This window comes from Mizuhopecten yessoensis, unplaced genomic scaffold (genome assembly GCF_002113885.1).
Source record: "Mizuhopecten yessoensis strain PY_sf001 unplaced genomic scaffold, ASM211388v2 scaffold10447, whole genome shotgun sequence".
Classification (NCBI taxonomy): domain Eukaryota; kingdom Metazoa; phylum Mollusca; class Bivalvia; order Pectinida; family Pectinidae; genus Mizuhopecten; species Mizuhopecten yessoensis.
The window spans coordinates 1,385,058-1,400,868 of NW_018408551.1; the positions used below are offsets into that span (position 1 = coordinate 1,385,058).

Below are 15,811 nucleotides of genomic sequence, written 5' to 3' on the forward strand. Positions count from 1 at the left end.
CATCCCTCCACAAATGTTTTGATATATAAGGCATACCTTTGGTATGTCCTAAGTATGCCTTAGGTACCCCAAAATGTGTACCTCAAATGTGCCTTTTTTCCCCTGGGTACATCTGTTTATAGATATAGCTATTATATAAATATAAAATAGTTACTAACAGGACAGTATCTAGAGAATAATACATGTCTTTTTCCATATCACACCCAGTATCAACCCGAGACTGCAATATCAGCCCAAGTGCCAAAGGCCCAAGGGCTGATATTGGTCGAGGGTTGATACTGGGTGTGATATGGAAAAAGGCGTGTTTTATTCTGTTTATTACATACTTACTTATAAAAACTACTATCTTTGATTTATTTATCTTTTGAAATATTGAAAAACGAAAAATTTCCAAAAGGGGTGTGATAGGGTTTTGCAGGCTGATACGGAGAGGGCTGATACAGGTTTTGGGGTATGATACACCCGGGGCTGATACAGGTTTTGGGGTGTGATATAGCGAGGGTTGATATGGGTTACAGCAATTGTGTAGTATCGCATATACAAAAAACACGTATTTATTAGAAAGTATGTAATAAATGTCAATATTTAACCGTGTGATTCATATTTGCTTCTGAAACTACCAATAGACAAAAGTAGCATCAAACCTCCGCGGAAAGGTCATATTCGATTAAAAGTCCCTTTCGTTTATTTCCCCAATCTGGCTTAGTAAACTGAAACTCACTCAGATCATGATACACTTTGACATCTGGCAACTGTGATTGTGCAGTACAGTTTACCTGTCTAGTACAGTTTACCTGTGCAGTACAGTTTACCTGTCTAGTACAGTTTACCTGTGCAGTACAGTTTTACATGTGCAGTACAGTTTTACCTGTGCAGTACAGTTTACCTGTGCAGTACAGTTTACCTGTGCAGTACAGTTTACCTGTGCTGTACAATTGCTGAATGGATGATACACGTTTCTTTCCCTGTGTGAGTACCCAGAGCTAATTAGTCAGGACTAAGTACAGGTGCATTTTTATCAATATATTTATAGATCCCTAACACATTTCATAAATTAATACATAAATATACATATTAACAACTAAAATATGCATACTTTAAAATACAGTTGTCGGCACTTTAAAAAAGGCCATTCAATATTGAATATTAGAGACGAGCTACAGTCAGTCAAGAGTTTGTTGGTGAACTTTTAACTGGACGTCTACTGTTAAACATGGTTCGCATCTTTATTGAAAGGGTCACTTTCTTCTATCAAATGGTATTGACAATATTATAATAGGACAATAAAACAAAGTCTGCTAATATATGGGTATATACAAATATCTCAAATACACTTGCAAAGGAAGTTGAAAATTTCATGGATTAAAGATCCTGACAATAAAACAAATTTCTTTAACATTAAAAATACTTACATCAAAATTCTTCCACCAATGCCATGTAAGTAAAGCAAACAAAGCAAAAAAAGTGATGGTTGTCAGGTTACGAAGGTCAAAGATGCTCTCAACCAATGGGATGCTACCGACTTGCCAATCATAGTAAAGTGTGGAGGGAAACAGGAGGAGCAGGCCATTGTACATCCATAAGTAGGAGTATGTCAGACACCTGGGAATAAACAAGGAACATTGTATGTCAGACACCTGGTAATAAACAAGGAACATTGTACATCTACAGTTAACAGTATGTCAGACACCTGGTAATAAACAAGGAACATTGTACATCTACAGTTAACAGTATGTCAGACACCTGGTAATAAACAAGGAACATTGTACATCTACAGTTAACAGTATGTCAGACACCTGGTAATAAACAAGGAACATTGTACATCTACAGTTAACAGTATGTCAGACACCTGGTAATAAACAAGGAACATTGTACATCTACAGTTAACAGTATGTCAGACACCTGGTAATAAACAAGGAACATTGTACATCTACAGTTAACAGTATGTCAGACACCTGGTAATAAACAAGGAACATTGTACATCTACAGTTAACAGTATGTCAGACACCTGGTAATAAACAAGGAACATTGTACATCTACAGTTAACAGTATGTCAGACACCTGGTAATAAACAAGGAACATTGTACATCTACAGTTAACAGTATGTCAGACACCTGGTAATAAACAAGGAACATTGTACATCTACAGTTAACAGTATGTCAGACACCTGGTAATAAACAAGGAACATTGTACATCTACAGTTAACAGTATGTCAGACACCTGGTAATAAACAAGGAACATTGTACATCTACAGTTAACAGTATGTCAGACACCTGGTAATAAACAAGGAACATTGTACATCTACAGTTAACAGTATGTCAGACACCTGGTAATAAACAAGGAACATTGTACATCTACAGTTAACAGTATGTCAGACACCTGGTAATAAACAAGGAACATTGTACATCTACAGTTAACAGTATGTCAGACACCTGGTAATAAACAAGGAACATTGTACATCTACAGTTAACAGTATGTCAGACACCTGGTAATAAACAAGGAACATTGTACATCTACAGTTAACAGTATGTCAGACACCTGGTAATAAACAAGGAACATTGTACATCTACAGTTAACAGTATGTCAGACACCTGGTAATAAACAAGGAACATTGTACATCTACAGTTAACAGTATGTCAGACACCTGGTAATAAACAAGGAACATTGTACATCTACAGTTAACAGTATGTCAGACACCTGGTAATAAACAAGGAACATTGTACATCTACAGTTAACAGTATGTCAGACACCTGGTAATAAACAAGGAACATTGTACATCTACAGTTAACAGTATGTCAGACACCTGGTAATAAACAAGGAACATTGTACATCTACAGTTAACAGTATGTCAGACACCTGGTAATAAACAAGGAACATTGTACATCTACAGTTAACAGTATGTCAGACACCTGGTAATAAACAAGGAACATTGTACATCTACAGTTAACAGTATGTCAGACACCTGGTAATAAACAAGGAACATTGTACATCTACAGTTAACAGTATGTCAGACACCTGGTAATAAACAAGGAACATTGTACATCTACAGTTAACAGTATGTCAGACACCTGGTAATAAACAAGGAACATTGTACATCTACAGTTAACAGTATGTCAGACACCTGGTAATAAACAAGGAACATTGTACATCTACAGTTAACAGTATGTCAGACACCTGGTAATAAACAAGGAACATTGTACATCTACAGTTAACAGTATGTCAGACACCTGGTAATAAACAAGGAACATTGTACATCTACAGTTAACAGTATGTCAGACACCTGGTAATAAACAAGGAACATTGTACATCTACAGTTAACAGTATGTCAGACACCTGGTAATAAACAAGGAACATTGTACATCTACAGTTAACAGTATGTCAGACACCTGGTAATAAACAAGGAACATTGTACATCTACAGTTAACAGTATGTCAGACACCTGGTAATAAACAAGGAACATTGTACATCTACAGTTAACAGTATGTCAGACACCTGGTAATAAACAAGGAACATTGTACATCTACAGTTAACAGTATGTCAGACACCTGGTAATAAACAAGGAACATTGTACATCTACAGTTAACAGTATGTCAGACACCTGGTAATAAACAAGGAACATTGTACATCTACAGTTAACAGTATGTCAGACACCTGGTAATAAACAAGGAACATTGTACATCTACAGTTAACAGTATGTCAGACACCTGGTAATAAACAAGGAACATTGTACATCTACAGTTAACAGTATGTCAGACACCTGGTAATAAACAAGGAACATTGTACATCTACAGTTAACAGTATGTCAGACACCTGGTAATAAACAAGGAACATTGTACATCTACAGTTAACAGTATGTCAGACACCTGGTAATAAACAAGGAACATTGTACATCTACAGTTAACAGTATGTCAGACACCTGGTAATAAACAAGGAACATTGTACATCTACAGTTAACAGTATGTCAGACACCTGGTAATAAACAAGGAACATTGTACATCTACAGTTAACAGTATGTCAGACACCTGGTAATAAACAAGGAACATTGTACATCTACAGTTAACAGTATGTCAGACACCTGGTAATAAACAAGGAACATTGTACATCTACAGTTAACAGTATGTCAGACACCTGGTAATAAACAAGGAACATTGTACATCTACAGTTAACAGTATGTCAGACACTTGGTAATAAACAAGGAATATTGTACATCTACAGGTAGTAGTATGTCAGACACCTGGTAATAAACAAGGAACATTTTACATCTACAGTTAACAGTATGTCAGACACCTGGTAATAAACAAGGAACATTTTACATCTACAGTTAACAGTATGTCAGACACCTGGTAATAAACAAGGAACATTGTACATCTACAGGTAGAAGTATGTCAGACACCTGGTAATAAACAAGGAACATTGTCCATCTACAAGTATGTCAGACACCTGGTAATAAACAAGGAACATTGTACATCTACAAGTATGTCAGACACCTGGTAATAAACAAGGAACATTGTTCATCTACAGGTAGTAGTATATCAGACACCTGGTAATAAACAAGGAACATTGTATGTCAGACACCTGGTAATAAACAAGGAACATTTTACATCTACAGTTAACAGTATGTCAGACACCTGGTAATAAACGAGGAACATTGTACATCTACTGTTAACAGTATGTCAGACACCTGGGAATAAACAAGGAACATTGTACATCTACAGTTAACAGTATGTCAGACCCATGGTAACAAACAAGGAACATTGTACATCTACAGTTAACAGTATGTCAGACCCATGGTAACAAACAAGGAACATTGTACATCTACAGGTAACAGTATGTCAGACACCTGGTAATAAACGAGGAACATTGTACATCTACAGCTAACAGTATGTCAGACACATGGGAATAAACAAGGAACATTGTACATCTACAGTTAACAGTATGTCAGACCCATGGTAACAAACAAGGAACATTGTACATCTACAGGTAACAGTATGACAGACACCTGGTAATAAACAAGGAACATTGTATGTCACGGACACCTTGTAATAACCAAGGAACATTGTACATCTACAGCTAACAGTATGTCAGACACATGGGAATAAACAAGGAATATTGTACATCTACAGTTAACAGTATGTTAGACACCTGGTAATAAACAAGGAACATTGTACATCTACTGTTAACAGTATGTATTGTACATCTACAGGTAACAGTATGTCAGACACTTGGTAATAAACAAGGAACATTGTACATCTACAGGTAGTAGTATGTCAGACACTTGGTAATAAACAAGGAACATTGTACATCTACAGCTAACAGTATGTCAGACACATGGGAATAAACAAGGAACATTGTACATCTACAGCTAACAGTATGTCAGACACATGGGAATAAACAAGGAACATTGTACATCTACAGGTAGTAGTATATCAGACACCTGGTAATAAAAAAGGAACATTGTACATCTACAGGTAACAGTATGTCAGACACTTGGTAATAAACAAGGAACATTGTACATCTACAGCTAACAGTATGTCAGACACCTGGTAATAAATAAGGAAAATTGTACATCTACAGTTAACAGTATGTTAGACACCTGGTAATAAACAAGGAACATTGTATGTCAGACACCTGGTAATAAACAACGAACATTGTACATCTACTGTTAACAGTATGTATTGTACATCTACAGGTAACAGTATGTCAGACGCCTGGTAATAAACAAGGAACATTGTACGTCTACAGTTAACAGTATGTCAGACACTTGGTAATAAACAAGGAACATTGTACATCTACAGTTAACAGTATGTCTGACCCCTGGTAATAAACAAGGAACATTGTACGTCTACAGTTAACAGTATGTCAGACACTTGGTAATAAACAAGGAACATTGTACATCTACAGTTAACAGTAAGTCAGACACCTGGTAATAAACAAGGAACAGTGTACATCTACAGTTAACAGTATGTCAGACCCCTGGTAATAAACAAGGAACATCGTACATCTACAGGTAACAGTATGACAGACACCTGGTAATAAACAAGGAACACTGTACATCTACAGTTAACAGTATGTCAGACACTTGGTAATAAACAAGGAACATTGTACATCTACTGTTAACAGTATGTATTGTACATCTACAGGTAACAGTATGTCAGACGCCTGGTAATAAACAAGGAACATTGTACATCTACAGTTAACAGTATGTCAGACACCTGGTAATAAACAAGGCACACTGTACAGGAAACAGTTGTCCAGAGGTACCCTCAATACCGGAGTATCTTACAATTATGTGTTTATTAACATTAGCTTGATAAGTATCCTACTAAAACATTTTAATTCCAATATAGAAATTGGTTGTGTAAATTCCTGTGGAGATTAACATCATTAATAAAGTAATATGACTATACCACAAATCAACAACCCACTAATTATAAGTGTGATCAAGGTATAATTATACTGAAGAAATGGTTGACTTCAGATGGAATTAAAATGCAGACTTCAGACAGGTTCTTCAGAAGGACAGAAGAAAAATTTTTGGCTTATCTTTTTTATATCAAATCACCTAAACTCATTGTTTTTTCAAAATAGTCATTTAGCTCTTGACTGATTTGATCTGACTATTTTCCTTAACAGGTTGTGTGACCAACACTGACCAGGCAGGGATTGCATAGTAAAAACAATGAATTGTGTCTGGAGTCATTGGTAATTACATCCTTTACTGTATGTGTCCCCATATTACAGCTAAACCATCAGGCACAGGCAACTTCTTAACAACGCTCAGTAGGGCTCTCTCTGTTGATTGATTTGGTCGAACACTGAACTGGCAGACACAATAATTTGTTTTTAGTTAAAAGATAGTGAAACCTATTTTACTTTGTAAAGTAACATAACTTGTCAAAGGTATTGATAATTCCTTCAAGACGCTATATTCTAAAAAATCCTGCTCATTATTCATATTTTATTAGGGTATCTTATTCTGCCTCAATACTGAAATTCTACTCTTGTTTTCTTTTCATATGAACTTAATGCTAATCCTCCTTTTGAAAAGAATCTGCTTATATTACAGCAATAAGAAATTATATGTTTTGAATTCAGATCAAGTCACAATAATGGAATATTTGTAAACTGGTTCATACTTCACAGGCACACAGTATCGCGACAGAAATCTGTACGAATCCTATTCCAAATTTCTATCTCACACCAACAAACAATGATACACAATACCACTTACAATGTACCCTAAAAAGTAAAAACATTTCTATTCAATTTGGATGGGAACTTTGTATCTGGCCACATTTGCTTATTTTCAGTTTTGCTACATTCAACCATGATGGTCTTATAACACCCCATCAGCAGATTTTTACAGTGAAACTGACAATTTCTAAGGAAAACTCAATCATGCAAAACAAATCAGCATCAATATTCAAGTTTAACTGTATAAAATGCCCAGTCTGGATCTCATTCATGCATTCTTTCCATTGAAGCAGAAAAAAGGAGAAAGAAGGAGTGAAAAAATATACTAATCCCCAAATGAATGGTACAGGTAAGCTAATCGACTTCTCAACAGGTGAGAATTTTTGTGAATTAAGCCAGGTAAATAGAGCCATCCTCGACAGTAGTGATAGAGCCATCTGAAACACAAATTGATGTCCGACACTTTAACTAAGATTCCTTTAGTTATAAACAAGTCCACTGCTTTAGACTACTTCAAAACCAATAGAGGAACTTTGACTTATACATGTATTTGGGGTAACTCTGCCCCAGTCTAGTTCTACTTTATCACAATCTTTCAATGTAGTATTACATTCTACAAAATTAAGATTAGTTGCGAGGATTTACCTTTCCATCTGTCAAGGTCATCCTCTTTTCCTGCAATGAGGATTTGATTGTAAAAGGTATTGTATATAGATGGCACCCTGAGGTTTTCACTGTTGATGGAGGGATCACAGAACACCAGGTCCACAGAAGAAATCTTTCATATTATATATCGGCTACCTGATAAAAGTCATATTTTAACTACTAAACCAGTAGTGAAACATGTTGAGATCAATTAATTTTAAAAATATTATATATACATGTACTGTGAATAATTTAATTATTTACAAGTAGATAATTGCCTTTTTGAGATACAGACTGTATCTTCTTGTAAAATTTATATCTTTTTAGTATCAATTTCACGTCTTTTCATATGTTAAATGTTCAAGCTGAGAGGAATGCTACCCGTATTTATCCTGCTGACACAATTAATATAATCTTTACCCACAGCGGACAGTAAATAACCTCGACTCCCGTAAAGATCAGGTCTGTATGTGTATTTTTTAAGTCATATATGTATCCTTTTATATCATTTTGTGACTCCTTAAAGCTGACAGTGCAAGTTAAAATTTTAAAGTTAAGCTTTTTAACTTGCACTGTCAGCTTTAAGCTATATTATACACCACAATTTGACCTTTGAGATTAGACAGTACCTCATGATCTAGAAACTCCTGAGATTAGACACCTCATGTGGTGATATTTAGACATTTCACTTTACACGGTCACCACCAAGTTTAGACAACTCCTCTGCCTTCCAAGACTACAATACATCACAAATAACTATTGAGATAACAAACCCAAGGATTGAGTTCCCAATGGGTAAAAAAGTGACTACAGAAACTGGAAACCTGTACTTTGACCACAGAAATTAGACTTCTATCCTTACCTGGGAGATGATATGTTTAATTTGGCCACACAGATCTATCCTTTTTAATTTAATTTTTCATATGTTTTCACAATTCTTACCCAATATGACCCCTGAGATTTTATAAAGACATTGTTTGTGACCCCTGAGATAAGACATATTGTGTAACCAAAGATATCAGACAGTTACATGTACATATTGTGGCCCAGAATTAGACATATACGACCTCCTCAATTAGACATTAACTGATGTGAAGACCCTTATAGATTAAACAAGATTACTTTAAGTAGACACCTCATGCAGGTGCCCTTTCAATCTCACACTTTACTCTCCCTTGTTATCTAAGACATCTCACTGAATTCCAATCTACTCCATGTAACTAATGTAGTTCAATCCAGGCTTCAGTAGTCCTTTAACACAATGTATTGAGAGCATCTTTGGTGAATCTCTCAAAATAAAAAAAAATTCAATTTCAAATTCAATATTTTGACCTGATATTTCTGTGAAGCATATATTGTATAGAGGTTGAGATCTATGTTCTCCCCAACTTCCCTTTTTATATATATGATAACTTGATACTGCAAGACATAAATCAATATGACATTTCATCTGAGAGTAATAGACTTCATGATATTTTTATCCATGTCATTCAGTATGGAGGACGTTCTCTGTATGCGTCTTTACAATCTGTATCCACATTCCTGCTGCGACGATATCATTGCCATTTGGGTTTAAGGTTCTTCTCCTCCATTCAAAGCCCTATTAGGTCTCTGGGCTATATTAGTAACAATTCCATTTCTTTATTTCTGCAGCGTTGGATTTGTCAATGAATATTGAGATTGACTTTATCTAGTACAATAGACATACTGCTGAGCGTGTTCTACCTCCAAATCTAATATACCTAGAAAGTTGGCCCTCAAATAAATTTGATTTATGCATCTTTGCTGTGGGACACAAACTTTCCAATAAATGTTAGCTTCCCACCATTATCAATGATGTCCTTTGGGGATTAAGTTGCAGTAATAGTAAACGTAGTCCCATTGACATACGCCTGTCAGCTTGAATAAGTCCTATATTTAAGTTTGTATCCTTGCTGTGTAGGGAGTAGGCCAATGAATGATAAATTTCCGATACACTCCTAAAGTTGTATAGACAGTGGCGTTCACCTGTACATGGCCTCTTCTGCATTCAGCATTAGGTTTTGCAAGCTCAGATAAAATTGTATTGAAGATCAAGCTCTTTAATGAACTGAAAGGTAATCCCAATACTCCAGCATTAATACAATAAATACAGTCTCCTGGAACAATGTAGCCCTTTCAGATTCATCTAGTCTTAATCCATGAGCAAGGTTTTTATCTATATGCCTCCAAAGCTTTTAGTTCGTTATGATTAAGAAATCATACCCTGCAGAGACTACCATAAGTAAATTTTCATCTTGTCTAACATATGCAAGGTATATTGTTGATGAACATCTGATGTATCTCAGGTAATATTGCTGGTCCCATCAAAACTATACCATATTATATGTAATAAGCGCCGTGAACCTTAACTCATTCACCCCTGAAATTTCATAATGAACTATTCCAACCTTTAAATTGGAAGAGTTCAAATGTGTCTTCAGGTGTGAATGACTTAAGTAAATTTTGAAAATTATTATTTTTGGAGAGCTTTCGAAAGTCATAGAGGATACTCAGATTAGAAAATGGATCCAGGGAATTAGGTGTTCATTTTAGGTTAATACAGCATACATAAAATGCAATAGACCTGTGTAAACAATATGTTTTGTCAAAAATATGGAAAAAAGTGCCTATAAATATTTATATAATATCAACAAAAAATGTAATGTCTGAATTAACACAAACTAGTACTCCATGCCTAAATAACTTATACTGTACAGTGTTTTAGAAATAATTGATCATGATTTGGCTTATTCAGAAGAACTAATAAATCTTAATGTGGTTTTTATGTAACATATAAGATCACACAACTGAGAGGAGTAAGTTATTTTCCCCTGACAAATCTGTATCTCTGTTAATTTCTACCACCAGACAAATGCTGATATAATGTATTGGAGTGTGTCTGCCTACCTAGATATATATTTGATCTGGGTGATATACCACCACTAACAGATATCTCCAGGGATACCATTTATGTTGGTGTGTTTATACAGCCTCAGACTGTTTTATGTTTCCACTTGCAAGTCATACAAATGAGTAAGTAAATTGTCAAATGGCACAGCTTGTTTCTCAATAAAGTAAAAGAACACAGCATCTGAAACATCTGAAATTCCTTCCTGTTCCATGCTGTCACAGACCTTTTGGATCTATTGCATTTTATATGGAATATCTCACGAAGCCTAGAAAGTTCCCAGTATTTTAGTTCATATTGGAGCTGGTCATCAGGGCTCCATACAAAACAATTCCCCTGGATCTGTCTGCGATTGACGATTTATATGATTGCAGGCACCAAACAGTTTCAGCACCAATTACGGCCATCAGGGGAAGCATCTGTGTATAAAAATGGTCAAGAGCACACTCAAGCTGAAAGGTCTTGAACTGCTGGCCTTTTCCTCAATTAACATTATTACAAGAGTTGCCAACTGAGATAGTATTGATTCTACATATCTGTCAGAACCAGCTGTCAAATTGTCCCCATGTCATTTCTGTTCTTTGGAAAAGTTGACTAAAGCCAGAAAAAAATCCCACTTGGGTCGGACTCTTGAATGAGAAAAGGCACTCGGGTTTTTAATGGAACAAATTTCTGTTCCATTAAAAAAAACCACAAGAGGGTCTGCATTGGTATTAACCTCACAATTGCAACCTCCAATAGAAGTGGATGGAAATAAAGCTCCAGGCAAAAAATCTGTGTCTTGACTTAAAGTTATTCAAAAGAACCCATTAAACGATTAAAAGACATTTGACCCCTGTGACCTTGAAGGTCAAACATGGACATTAAGTTGAACAAACTTTATAGCCCTTCATCCCAGAATGCTTCTGGCCAAATATCATCATCCTAGGTCTGTTGATTATTTAAAAGAAGTTGTTTAAAATAAAATCTTGATGCTCACAGGATATGTCATGATTTTTTCTCAACAAATATAAATGCTTTAAGAACATTTGAAATGATTTACAATCACAATATCATGGAATACTTTGATCATTATTGACTACTAATGGGAACTCTTCTGTATATGTCCTAGATTCCCTTCCAGATGTTCTGATCTATAAATGTCCAGCCTTCCAGAAGTTGTGATCTATATAAATGTCCAGGCTTCCAGAAGTTCTGATCTATAAATGTCCAGCCTGACAGAAGTTCTATTCTATAAATGTCCAGACTTCCAGAAGTTGTGTTCTGATCTATAAATGTCCAGGCTTCCAGAAGTTGTGATCTATAAATGTCCAGACTTCCAGAAGTTCTGATCTATGTATATGTCCTAGATTCCCTTCCAGATGTTCTGATCTATAAATGTCCAGCCTTCCAGATATTCTGTTCTATAAATGTCCAGGCTTCCAGAAGTTTTGATCTATATAAATGTCCAGACTTCCAGAAGTTCTGATCTAAAAATGTCCAGCCTTTCAGATATTCTGATCTATAAATGTCCAGACTTTCAGATATTCTGATCTATAAATGTCCAGCCTTTCAGAAGTTCTGATCTATAAATGTCCAGCCTGACAGAAGTTCTATTCTATAAATGTCCAGACTTCCAGAAGTTCTGATCTAAAAATGTCCAGCCTTTCAGATATTCTGATCTATAAATGTCCAGACTTCCAGCAGTTCTGATCTATAGATGTCCAGGCTTCCAGACGTTCTGATCTATAAATGTCCAGCCTTCCAGATGTTCTGATCTATAAATGTCAAGCCTTCCAGAAGTTGTGATCTATAAATGTTCAGGCTTCCAGAAGTTCTGATCTATATAAATGTCCAGACTTCCAGAAGTTCTGATCTATAAATGTCTAGCCTTTCAGACGTTCTGATCTATAAATGTCCAGCCTTCCAGAAGTTGTGATCTTTATAAATGTCCAGGCTTCCAGAAGTTCTTATCTATAAATGTCCAGCCTTCCAGATATTCTGTTCTATAAATGTCCAGGCTTCCAGAAGTTCTTATCTATAAATGTCCAGCCTTCCAGATATTCTGTTCTATAAATGTCCAGGCTTCCAGAAGTTGTGATCTATAAATGTTCAGGCTTCCAGAAGTTCTGATCTATAAATTTCCAGCCTTCCATAAGTTCCTATCTATAAATGACCAGGCTTCCAGAAGTTCTTATCTATCATTGTCCAGCCTTCCAGAAGTTCTGATCTCTAAATGTCCAGACTTCCAGAAGTTCTGATCTAAAAATGTCCAGCCTTTCAGATATTCTGATCTATAAATGTCCAGACTTCCAGATGTTCTGATCTATAATGTCAAGGCTTCCAGAAGTTCTGATCTATAAATTTCCAGCCTTCCAGAAGTTCCTATCTATAAATGACCAGGCTTCCAGAAGTTCTTATCTATAATTGTCCAGCCTTCCAGAAGTTCTGATCTATAAATGTTCAGCCTTCCAGGAGTTCTGATCTATACATGTCTAGCCTTCCAGAAGTTCTGATCTATAAATGTTCAGCCTTCCAGGAGTTCTGATCTATAAATGTTCAGCCTTCCAGGAGTTCTGATCTATAAATGTTCAGCCTTCCAGGAGTTCTGATCTATACATGTCTAGCCTTCCAGAAGTTCTGATCTATAAATGTTCAGCCTTCCAGGAGTTCTGATCTATACATGTCTAGCCTTCCAGAAGTTCTGATCTATAAATGTTCAGCCTTCCAGGAGTTCTGATCTATAAATGTTCAGCCTTCCAGGAGTTCTGATCTATACATGTCTAGCCTTCCAGAAGTTCTGATCTATAAATGTCCATACTACCAGAAGTTCTGATCTATAAATGTCCAGGCTTCCAGAAGTTCTGATCTATAAATTTCCAGCCTTCCAGAAGTTCCTATCTATAAATGACCAGGCTTCCAGAAGTTCTTATCTATAATTGTCCAGCCTTCCAGAAGTTCTGATCTATAAATGTCCAGCCTTCCAGAAGTTCTGATCTATAAATGTCCAGACTACCAGAAGTTCTGATCTATAAATGTCCAAGCTTTCAGAAGTTCTGATCTATAAATGTCCAGCCTTTCAGAAGTTCTGATCTATAAATGTCCAGCCTTCCAGAAATTCTGATCTATAAATGTCTAGCCTTCCAGAAGTTCTGATCTATAAATGTCCAGCCTTTCAGAAGTTCTGATCTATAAATGTCCAGACTTCCAGATGTTCTGATCTATAAATGTCCAGACTTCCAGCAGTTCTGATCTATAGATGTCCAGGCTTCCAGAAATTCTGATCTATAAATGTCCAGACTTCCAGATGTTCTGATCTATAAATGTCCAGACTTCCAGCAGTTCTGATCTATAGATGTCCAGGCTTCCAGAAATTCTGATCTATAAATGTCCAGACTTCCAGATGTTCTGATCTATAAATGTCCAGACTTCCAGATATTCTGATCTATAAATGTCCAGCCTTCCAGAAGTTCTGATCTATAAATGTCCAGACTTCGATAAGTTCTGATCTATAAATGTCCAGCCTTCCAGAAGTTCTGATCTATAAATGTCCAGACTTTCAGATATTCTGATCTATAAATGTCCAGAGAACTCTTCAGCAAGCTCCAATAATAATTTTTATTTTACTGACTAACATTGTTTTAGTGTTTTATTGTATTTTTTGTTAATGATTTCAAACGACATTTGGAATCTAATTTAAGCTGCATGCAGTTCCAAAAGCTTTCCTTTTTTCGGTAACATTTTCTTATGACTAACCGTTATGTTTCAGAAAGACTTTCAGAGGAGAAACCTTTGAAAACATAATGACTAGAATCACATTTTTTAACTTTATGTTCAAGATTGATTAAAATTTCAATTAAGACTTTGAAAATGAATGAGGATCTTAATCAAAAGAGGTCCAAAATTAATTAAAAATAACCTCCACTACAACAGAAATAAATCCTGTCATTTTTTATATTGTATGCATGCTAATCTCATTTTCATTCAAGTCTTCCATTCTGTTTAAAATTCCTAAGAACATAATCAAACTGCTCCTTCATTTCTGTATCATTGTTTTGATGAACATGTTTTCTTTGTAGTTTCATTGTCTGCAAAATTGTGTTGTTCTACATAATGAGTCAGGTTCCATAGAGATATATACATCATGGTCCATAAAAATGTCACACTGCCCTGGAGTCTTGTAGACCAGTTCCTGCCAATAAACAGTGTCTGAAGGCATTTAACAATTAGATGACTGCGTCGCTCAATGATGGAAGATTTTGTCTATAGAGGCTGAGTCTCTCTAAGGAAATCTAGTTCAGGAAATGTTCAATGCTCAACCCCAAATAATTAAGGAGCTCTGCCTAAACAATATAGTGTGAATTTTCCTCTAACAATATTATTCCGCCTACTCTAGGTGACGGATGATGCCAGGAATAGTTTGGCAGACTAATTCGACTTTCAGTTCCCACAGGAACTGTCCCCTATAATGACAATGTGCCAACACCACTAAGGGTCAATCTGTATAGAGAGATAAGGCTGTGTCTGTATCTAATACACATAGTAGTCACATTCTCCAGCTAAATTGCTTTGCTTTCCTGTGGTGAATATACATTTGAAAATATTAGGAAGAGATAACTTTTATGGAGAAGACACATTGCCAGTGTGATAATGATTTGTTTTCTGTGTAACCAGACTGAAAAGATATATCAGACTAGACCACGATTCCAATTAACCCAGGATTCAAACACATGTCAGGGATCTCTGGACTGCCATATCCTTAGTTAACCAACTCACAGTCCTTAGTTAACCTGATCTACAGTGTATAAGTGAGAGATATACTATAATAAATTATCATTTCACTAGAACTTTACACCAATGGCTAACTCATTACCTTTCACTCCCACAAAAACATTAAGACAAGAATTCCACGGGAGTGAATGTGTCACCTGCCCAGCGCTTTGAGTAAGAAAAGTGTTTTGGCTTGAGCTATCACGCAAACAGATATGCCAAAACGCGGAAAGTTGAAACTCATTAGAAAAAACAGTAATATATGTTAAACATTATTGCTTCTAGTTATAGCAT

The 15,811-nt window shown here is 35.8% G+C and overlaps 1 protein-coding gene across 1 annotated transcript in view; it reads right to left on the minus strand.

Moving 5' to 3' along the window:
• Positions 1 to 15,811, minus strand: part of LOC110460636 (transmembrane and TPR repeat-containing protein 1-like) — an 80,234-nt gene that overhangs the window by 26,818 nt on the left and 37,605 nt on the right. Inside the window, exon 7 of the mRNA XM_021513661.1 lies at positions 1,413 to 1,602. Coding sequence (XP_021369336.1) covers positions 1,413 to 1,602 — 190 coding nt within the window. The remainder of the gene's footprint in view (positions 1 to 1,412; positions 1,603 to 15,811) is intronic.